Here is a 9,702-nt window from a genome sequence, read left to right as displayed (position 1 = left end):
ATTGAGAACAGAGGTCTAAATAAGTTGGAAAGTTAAGAATTTTAAAGAAATAACATGATACAAAATTCTTAATAAGTAGAAGATATTGAATAATTATTGAATGTCCCCTTCCCCAAATGCCTTTTACATGAACTTGATCTATTTTAATGCTTTAATCATGATGCATATGCCTTGATAGAATCATGACTGTTAGGCATTTCAATATATACTTATGTGTGTATAATTAGGAAGTTAAAAAGAGAAAATGCTTCACATAGTTTAATTAGCAACAGCTCATTATTCTGATGGGTTCTCTCCTTTTCTTGTTTTTGAGGCTCTAAATTTGTCTTTGAATTTGGTAAAATTATGACTCCTTAACACGAATGAAAAACATAAGTATTTTTATATAATGTTGAAAACACAAGATTATGAATATTAAAAATATTTATTAAATACTGAATTTCATTTTTTAAAGCATGATACAAGAGGAAAATATCATAAGTTGTCTTTTCTTTCCATGTCATTATTAGTGATTTGGATACAGTGTGTTGGGTTCCCAAGCAGATACTAAAAATAACTGCACCTTGCCTATCCAGTGTGGCTCAGTGGTTGAGTGTCGACCTGTGCACCAGGAGGTCCAGGCTGGATTCGGGTCAGGGAACATCCTAGGTTTTGGCTCAGTCCCCAGCAGGGGGCGTGCAGGAGGCAGCTGATCGATGTTTCTCCCTCTCCCTCGCTCTCTCTCTCTAAAAAATCAACTAAAAAAAAACCAAACATATAAAAAAAAAAAAAAAAAACCAGCACCGTTCACAACTTAATTTTATGAATATACATATTTTCAATTAATAACAGGGAAGCCCAAGGTGCCTATGAAACCTCAATTAAAAGGAAAATAAATGCAATACAGGGTAGCAATGGGTTAGCTCAGGATTCCTTTGAAATTCTGAATCTTTTTATATGAAAACAATCAGACAATAGCTTCAAAATATGCTGATGAATGTAAGAATGCCAGAAGACTAATAACAGAAACAACCTGTGTAATAAACCTATTAATATGGATCCATGTTCCAAATTAAATAATAAACATTTTAGTGTTTCACAGGCATTGTCTGAGTGTATCAATATGGGACACTTGTAAAAAATTCTTAATAGATGCCTGAAGAACCATGACTTTGCAGAAGGTGGCCTATGCTCCTTCCCTTTAACGTCACGGCTTCTTCGGGTGAATTCCCTTGCTCTCCCATTGGAGTGGTGACAGACCATGCCAACTCCAGTATCCACAGAACCCACAGAGCTTTGGTGCCCACTGGATTCTATGATATCATGGCAGAGTTTAGTTCCCTCAACCAGGAATATAAAAAGAGCCACATCATAAACACATGAGAAATATATATAAGAAAAATAAGAGTGAAATAATAGCTGTGTTCTTTTAAAATAAACTATGAAACTTTTAAGAAAAATGTGGCTCAAAGGGATCAGTTATCCAAACCTGAGATAAATTCAAAATACGGAGATCCCTGAAAAGATTGTTAAATATGTATTAAGATTGCCACTTAAAAAATCACTGAAGGTTGAAAAAACATTAAGTGGTTATATTATTTCCAGTTTTATATTCAAACGAACAGGAGCACAGATAGGAGAAAAGAGAGAAACAGCCACCATCTCAGCACAGTAGTGATCTAATAGGTAATTAATTAACTCTCAGTGCTAAATTAATTTATATGGTCCATTTAGTCTTTGCTTTTAAGTCTTTCGTAAGAATGAGATGTACTTTAATTTTTAATTCAATTCTGTGGATGTGATGTGAGTGGTATTAACACCCTCCCCGATGTATGACACACAGTAGGAGGTAAAAAATATTTGTTGAGTAATTACCTGAATCAGAGCAGTAGCTATACAAAAATGAGATTATATTTCTATATATGTACATGTATTTCTCTACATTTTGTACATACTATAACCCTTTATAAATGTACAACTACATAAAATAGGCCCAATATTATTATGATCCAAAGAGAACACTGTTAATATGTTAAAAATGTGTTTCCGGAAAAATTAGTCATTTTAACATGTGACTTTGAATTGTATTTTTAAAGTAGTTTATGGAAAAGAGAATAGTTGTAAAGACTATGGTTTTATAATTTAAAATCCTTTTCCATGGAGCATCCTCTTTCTCTCTGACAAGACCAACAGCTCCCTTTGATTTATCTAAACTTTAAAAGATTAACAAGTGTGTGAAAAATTCACCAACGTTAGAGAAATAATAGCAAAGCCTGATCATAGAATTTAAACTGCAAGGATGCCATCATGCTCAAGTAAGATTTTAACAATTAAACCTAAAAATAAAATAACAATAATGATAACTTTTCTGGTCAATCTACAATTAATTTTAATAAAATGGAGGCCATCAATGTAGGTGCAACCCTTTGCCAAAAGTATGGATGAGTCTTTTCTTTTGTCCTGCAGAAACTGCTATTTACAATTATTTTTACATATCTACATATTTATAAATTTATAATTTATAGTCAGACATTAAAGGGCCAATGCAGAACTCCTAAGAACAATATTTCTGAAGTGTCTAGTAATGGCACACCCTGCAGAGCATTTTAATGGCTTGCGTCAGGCACTGGGTACATCCTCACACTATTGCCCACTTCCCTGAACGACACAGAAGGGCCAGGCTGTATTTCGAGGCGGAAGAAAATAGAATATCTTCCATTTCAACGTATAATAAAGTGTACATTTTAAAACTATTTAGATAATAAATAAGGTGTTACTGAAAGGGATTAAAGAAATACATTTATTGGCTCATATAACAATTTTATTTTATTAAGGATGATGGATTACCTTTTGTGAGAATGTTTAATGTCAAGGCTGTCTACAGGGTGAATTCTGTTAATAAGATGCATTTGTGACCTTGGTAATAAGACAATCATGCAAAGCACGTAATAAAATCACACTAAAACAAAGAGAAAAAAAATTAGACAAAGCAAAGGAATAGCAATTTTTTGTTGTGACTTTGCTTATTTCAATAAGATAATCTTTTTATTGATTTTATGAATGTACCTATTTATGCACTATACTGAAATACTGTACAAAACTGCAAGAAATGCCACTATTTGACTACTTGTGTTTCTACAAAAACACCATCATAAAGGTGTATCTATTCGTAAAAGTCAACTAATAACTGCTAATGTATATGTGAATCAAAGGATCTTAAGTTTGCCAAAAAACATTGAATCTAGGCATAAGACACAATTGTTAACTTCTATTAACATACTTGAGGGGCATAAAGAGTATTTTTTAAATATTAGAAGAAAAATAAATTTTATCCATAAATAATTAGCAATTATATAAAATAGAAAATTTGGGGTTTTAATTTAGCTTCGTGTTTGTGTGTGTATGTGTTCAAATTTAGCTGAGTGTGTGTGTGTGTGTTTGTGCATGTGAATTAATTCTCAATCTGTTGGTGATGCTTGGAAGTTTCAGTTTAAAAATGTTCAACTCTTACCAAAACCTCTTCTGGTATACAAAGCTGTTGTAAATTTGAGTCAGTGAAATTTAAAGTTGCAATTTACAAAAGCGGATTTACATTCATTCTTATCTGAAAGTGCTGCTTTCAAGACAGAAAAATGTGCCAATGAACTGCCCTTTCCATTGTAATCAGTGGCTTCTGAGTCCTGATGAGAAGAAGCCTTAAGGCAGAATTTGCAGTAAACAGGAAAGAAGAGAATTATATAAGTGTCCATCTAAATATCTATATGCTGTGACACCTATGAATTCTCATTGGTGGGAGTTTTTGGCACAATTTTCTAATCCAATATGAATGTTGCTCCACAGCAGCCAAACTGGGTGCTTCTTCCAGTCTCCAGCACCAAGAAAAGTTAGCCGATCAATTTCAAAACAACACGTACTGGAAAGAGTAAGACACATTTCATTTTACTTCTTTTAATTTAAGATAGTTTTCAATGATTAAAATGATCTTTAGGAGTTCAATTATTACTTCTGAATAAACTCTGATGCTAAAAATATAATGCATGACATTCTGATAGTTACTATATTCTAGGCAGAACTGGCATCCTGTCAGGGCCTACTTGTAATTATTTGGGCTTGTCATGCGGTCATATGTACATGGCTATAGGCAGGTACTATACAGAGTAATTAAAAGCTGATGTTAAACCTCTAGTTTTTCTTCTGATGTGTACTAAGCTTCCAATTATGCTCGAGGAATTTTGAGCGCTCAGGAAGGGACTGATGTTGCTGATATGAGGTTCTGCTATTTAGAAGAATTTATCTCGGAATGACAATGTTATCTTACATTACAGTTAGGCAACAGCAGACAACACTCCTACACAAGACCGAAGTCAAGAGTTCATAAAGTGTGGTATAGGATCTCCAGTTTCATCTCTGTTAGAAGAGGCATCGAATCAGGTCGTCTGAAACCACCTTAAACCAGTTCCTGGGGTAAATCTTGATTTGGGCATGGGGAGCTTTCTGCCTACAGTTCCATGAGTTAGCAAATGCGTGTCTCCTTTAGAGGTGAACTGTTAAGCTATATAGCTATATACAAACTGTACACGTTGGTTCACAAATTAGCAGTTATTAGTCAGACTGTACATAGCAAAACAAACCGAGCTTAATGGTGCTATGCGTCCCAAAGTCAACCTGTGTCCAGATTCAAGGGCTGACCCCTAATACAGGTTCCCTGTTTAAATATGTAGCCCAGTAAACTAAATTAAATGTGCCGAACAAAACTGGGAAAACTATTCTGGACATTCTGTCGATTTTGCTAACACTGTTGAAGGTTTTCTTGGCTTCAGCTGGCTTGTTCTCCGGCTTCTTGTTGGGCTCGGGCGTGGTTGCACTCTTGGAGATGGTGGAGAGCACTGGGTCTTTTGAAAGATTCGGGGCATAATTGGCGACAGCCACTGCATAGGCATTGTTCTGTATCATGACGGTGGCCTTCTCTTTTTTCTATTGAAAAATACAAGAATTAACAGAATGTGGGTTGAGTCCGCTTCTTAACATTTTTCAAACTCCAGTTCAAATTCTTAAGAAAAGTATCTTGGTAAACATCATTATCCATCAAAAAGAAGGAATTTAGGGAAATAAATAAAAGGAGTTCATTAAATCCTGAAACCATGAGAATGATGAAACCCTCATTGTAAGATCAATGGTACCATTTTCCTGGAGAGCCATTTTTTTTTTGCTCACATGGAAAAATGCAACTTCAATAAATGATTCAACAATTTTGACTGTTACAAGTAACTCAGACATTTGTTGAATGAATGAGTGAATGAATTAGTGGAATGTAGAAATATTTTAACAAGAGGAATGATCATCTACAGTGAATCATCTCAGATTCTGAGTAAAAAAAATTAATTTTCTTAACTTGATAACAGTATTTTCCCCTTCATGTCACAAACAGCAATGCTTTACTCGAAAAATCATAACCATCTACAGATGGCAGTGTAATAAACACTAAAAACATTAGAAGGACGATAAAATACAAAGTTTTTCATTTTTGCTAGCTCACTCACAACCTGTTTCTCCTTATAATCCCCAGTTCAGTTCTCACCAACTCTAGTTGGGGTCACTCTTATCTCCTGCCTGGATGACTGGATATTCCTGTGCTATCTCAGCTTGGCTTGACCTTGTCCAATCACCACATGCACTCACTATATTTTTTTAAGACATAAATTGGATCATGTCACTCTTCGGCTTAAATCCCTTAAATACTATGTCATGGAACTTAGAATAAAATCAACACTTCTTAGCATGGATTTTTTTATTTTGCTTATTATATAACAGTTCTACTGAAATAACTTTTTTTTTTTTTTTCCAGAATACTTCCTTGCTTGGTGCCTTTGGCCCTGCTACTTCCTCAGCCTGGAATGGCTTTCCCCCATCCTGATTTTCATGTGACCCATTCCCTCTTGCACACTGATCTTGGTGTAAATGTCATTTCCTCAGAAAGGCCTTCCTTAACCACTCTACCTAAGGTAGTCCCTGTTCCCATTCACGCTCTTTCGTAACACCCAGCTTATTTTACTCCCATCACGGCATTTTGCCAAATGTGTAAATTCCTTCTTTAGTTACGTGATTATTTTACTGGCATCTTCTTTTCTCATTAGAATCTACATTCAGTGAAGGCTGCTCCTGGCTTGTTCACCGTTACCACCTTAGCACCTTGAACGATGCCTTCCAAGAGGTAGGCACGTAATATGTAACTGAATTAATGAAACCGGAATATATCAACAGTATTTACCTACATTTTTATACTAATATAAATGTGTTGTTAGTTATTAAAATGCAAACAAAACTGAGCCAGCAATGAATTATGCAAAGTAGTGTATAGTATAAATCAACAGGCTTAGAGGACCAATTGGCCTAGAACAGAATTTCAAGTATCAGTTATTTTGAGTTAAAAATTCTCAAAATATTCAAGTAAAATAAGATACAAAGGGGCCTCTGAAAGGCCAGGAGGATCTGAAAACAGGACTGCGTTTTCTGTCCTTCGCTGGCATCGGGCTTTTCCCTCTCGTTTCCCCTTGCTGCTGAGACATTCTTCCAGGCCTGGCTGGAGCATAAAAGAAAGTTGGGTGAGGGATTACCATTTATATCTTTATAAAAAGCTAAAAAATAGCCTTTCTTCAGTAGTGACCTGTGTAGTTACCATGTTACAAATGGACGGCAATGCTGAGATGAGAGCTGACACCTTCTGAGCACTAGCACGGTTCAGGTTGAATGGTGAGCCTAAGGGTGTCATCCGTGACCAACTTCACTACTGGGTAAGAAGGAAGTTCTATTACTAACCCCAGGTTACAAATTCGGAAAGGGAACATGACCAGGTCTCTCGTCTACTAAGAGGATGAAAAAGCACAGAAACTTAGATGTGTGTGACTTCTAACCTCTGCTTTAAACACCAGGCAATGCGACTTTCAGTCTGAGGAAGCTGTTGAACTGGGGAGAACTTTTTACTAAAATAGTCCTATTGAAGTTTATGTTACTGGGTCAATTTTCTAAAAGGACTCTTTAACTCATAAAGTTAAACACTATATGTAACATATAGTGTTTATATTATTTCAACTATACCTAAGCATCATTTAAAATGATTTCAAATTGCACTGATAGAGAATTTGGGCGTTGAAAATACTTCTTCACATCTCCTTGCTTCAGCTTCTAGTTTGATTAAAAAAGGAGATAATTATACCAAAGCCATATCGAACTATTATGAGAATCAAATGAACTAATACATGTATTTGAATCACAGTGAAAAAGTTTGTTAGTGGAAAGTAGTAAAAATCATAATTCATTTACAAGCCAGACAATGATTACTGGCATATAAGATGTATAGAAAATGAATTTTATATTTTTGGAACTGTTCAACTGTACAGAGGAGCTCAAGGAAGGTTTTGTAGAAGAGGGACATTTAAGTTGGGCTAGGAATTATGATGTATGGTTTAAACTTTAGACAAAAAAACCCATAAAACATCCATGTTGTTTCTTACAAGGGGAGTTACAGATTGAGCTCTATACTAACTCTGGCAAGAACCCTTTTCGCCCCCTTCGACTGTAAATAAATGCACAGGCGATACCAAAATTATGTCACAAACTCTAGAGCAGAGGCACTAACAACTCAGAACACCAGAATCCTTACTCACTGTTCATTAGACTTTGCCACCTCCATAGCCCACAGGTTTTAATAACATAAAATATCCATGAACGAATTAAGGTTACTTTCACTGCCAACCTAAATCTGTATCCCCTCCTGTGTTCCCTAACCTGTGACTGGCACCGCAATAAAGCCAGGAACCGGTAATCAGCCCACATGGGTCCCCTGTCAGCTACATTTCACAGGGACTCAGCTCAGAATCATCTGTGGAGACATCACTTCCAGCGTCAATAATTTCCCTTTAAATATGCTTCCAGTGCCCGGCCGGGCGTGGCTCAGCTGCTGAGCAGCGACCTAGGATGCGGGAGATCAGGGTTCGATTCCCGGTCAGGCCACAGGCCCGGGTTGCCGGCTCCATCCCCAGTCAGGGGCGTGCAGGAGGCAGCCGATCAATGACTCTCTCATCATTGATGTCTCTCTCTCTCTCCCTCTCCCTTCCTCTCTCTGAAATCAATAAAAACGTATTTAAAAAATAAAAAAATACATATACATTAATGTATATGCCTGTCTATATATGGCATTTTTTTCCTTCCACTTGATTGTAAGCTCCTTGAAAGCATAGACTATGCAATGCAGAGCTCCTAGCAGGCTCTAAAAATGTTTGCTTAATGGTAAATGAATGGCAGATACTAGAATGATTACTCTGATTATATATATATATATATACACACAAATGTAATATATACAAACTAGGTTTTTATAGAGTATATTTTTTATTAGATTAATAGAAACAGATTTCAGTAGTTTATTCTACAATTCTATTATGTAATTCTCCTGGAAGTTCCCAATTTCACCATCTATAGATGTAGGCAACTGGGAAATCATAAAATTAACTCAACTATAAAACTCATATAAGTGGGAAGGGGGATAATATGGCTTATGAGCAAATTCAGTAAATGATGTATTTTTATACACTACTTGGGGAAAATGTAAATTATGCTGGTGTAAAATTTGTTGGTGTTGCTACTGAAGTGAAATGGAAAGGAAACATCACTAAAATTAATTAAATCCTATTTTAGAAATGATGTTTTATAGAATTCAGAATATTCTGAGCTTATTACTTTATCTGAGTTCTGAATATATTTTAAAACCTCAAGTCTGGAAATTTTCTGATTACAGAAATCTAAATGTCTCACATCATGGTGGCAAACCAATCTTGGTTTCCTCACAGTATTAGGTAAAATAATGTGTTAATAGCTTGAGCAATTTCTCTAGTTAAAATATAGAAATGACCTGGCATATAAATAAAAATAACAACCGCAAGGTTTTAGAGTTGGAAAGAATCTCAGATCTGTCCCTTACAACAAGGAAATAGAGCTTTCATAAATGTAACTCTAAACATAACAGGCTTTGGAGAAAACACCAGGTCTCCGAAGTGGTAAATCTATGCTCTTTCTACATCCCATGTTGCTTTTTTACAGTCATTGTGGCCACTAAAGAGCCCATTACTTGCAAAACAGCAACACACTCCCTGGCCAGACAATGGCATTAACTATCTGCTAACCATCCTCACTGAGAAAAGTGATACTTACAGAAGATTGTTTGAAGGTTACACAGTCCATCCACTTCTCTAAGTACTCTAAAGTCTTTCCTTGGATTAAACTGGGCCATGAGAAAGCTATATACTTGGACCATATTAGCTTAGCTCCTTGGAGAATTGCCTTCACTGAGTTGTATGTTAATGTAATGCCTTCAGCTTTTATTGAAGGGGACTACAAGAAACATCAATATGAAATTCATTACTGCGTTTATTGGGAAAATGTTGACATTACCACTTGCAACAGCACCCAGCTTTCCCTAATATAAAACCCATATGATATTGTTTTTTAAGAAGAATTCAGTATAGGAAATCTTTTTTTCTGAGGAAATTTATCTTTCCATTTTTTGATTAAAGAAACATACCACCCCCCCACCACCACCATGGTTTACTGTGGTAACCAAGAAACTCGGAATTTGAAACTTAGCTATTCTAGCTACGAACTGCAGTTACTGTTCTGGCCCAAATGGTGGAAAAATTAGCAGTCTATTGTCCTTCATTTGGATTTTCT

General features: G+C 35.7%; 1 protein-coding gene across 2 annotated transcripts in view; it reads right to left on the bottom strand.

Moving 5' to 3' along the window:
• Positions 1 to 2,787: 2,787 nt before the first annotated feature.
• The window catches only part of GABRA2 (gamma-aminobutyric acid type A receptor subunit alpha2), a 110,343-nt gene continuing 103,428 nt past the window's right edge, over positions 2,788 to 9,702 (bottom strand). Inside the window, exons 9-10 of one of the 2 annotated variants that reach the window (XM_087827605.1) lie at positions 9,187 to 9,366; positions 2,788 to 4,953 (exon numbers count right to left, since the gene is read on the bottom strand). In XM_087827605.1, the coding sequence (XP_087683731.1) occupies positions 4,657 to 4,953; positions 9,187 to 9,366 (477 nt within the window). In that variant the 3' untranslated portion in view covers positions 2,788 to 4,656. The remainder of the gene's footprint in view (positions 4,954 to 9,186; positions 9,367 to 9,702) is intronic. The other variant, XM_016206881.2, reaches the window with a different exon arrangement.

Source organism: Miniopterus natalensis, chromosome 1, assembly GCF_054644295.1.
Source record: "Miniopterus natalensis isolate mMinNat1 chromosome 1, mMinNat1.hap1, whole genome shotgun sequence".
NCBI classification, from domain to species: domain Eukaryota; kingdom Metazoa; phylum Chordata; class Mammalia; order Chiroptera; family Miniopteridae; genus Miniopterus; species Miniopterus natalensis.
Note: the sequence above shows the minus strand (reverse complement) of the source record. Positions and strands in the feature narration are given on the sequence as shown.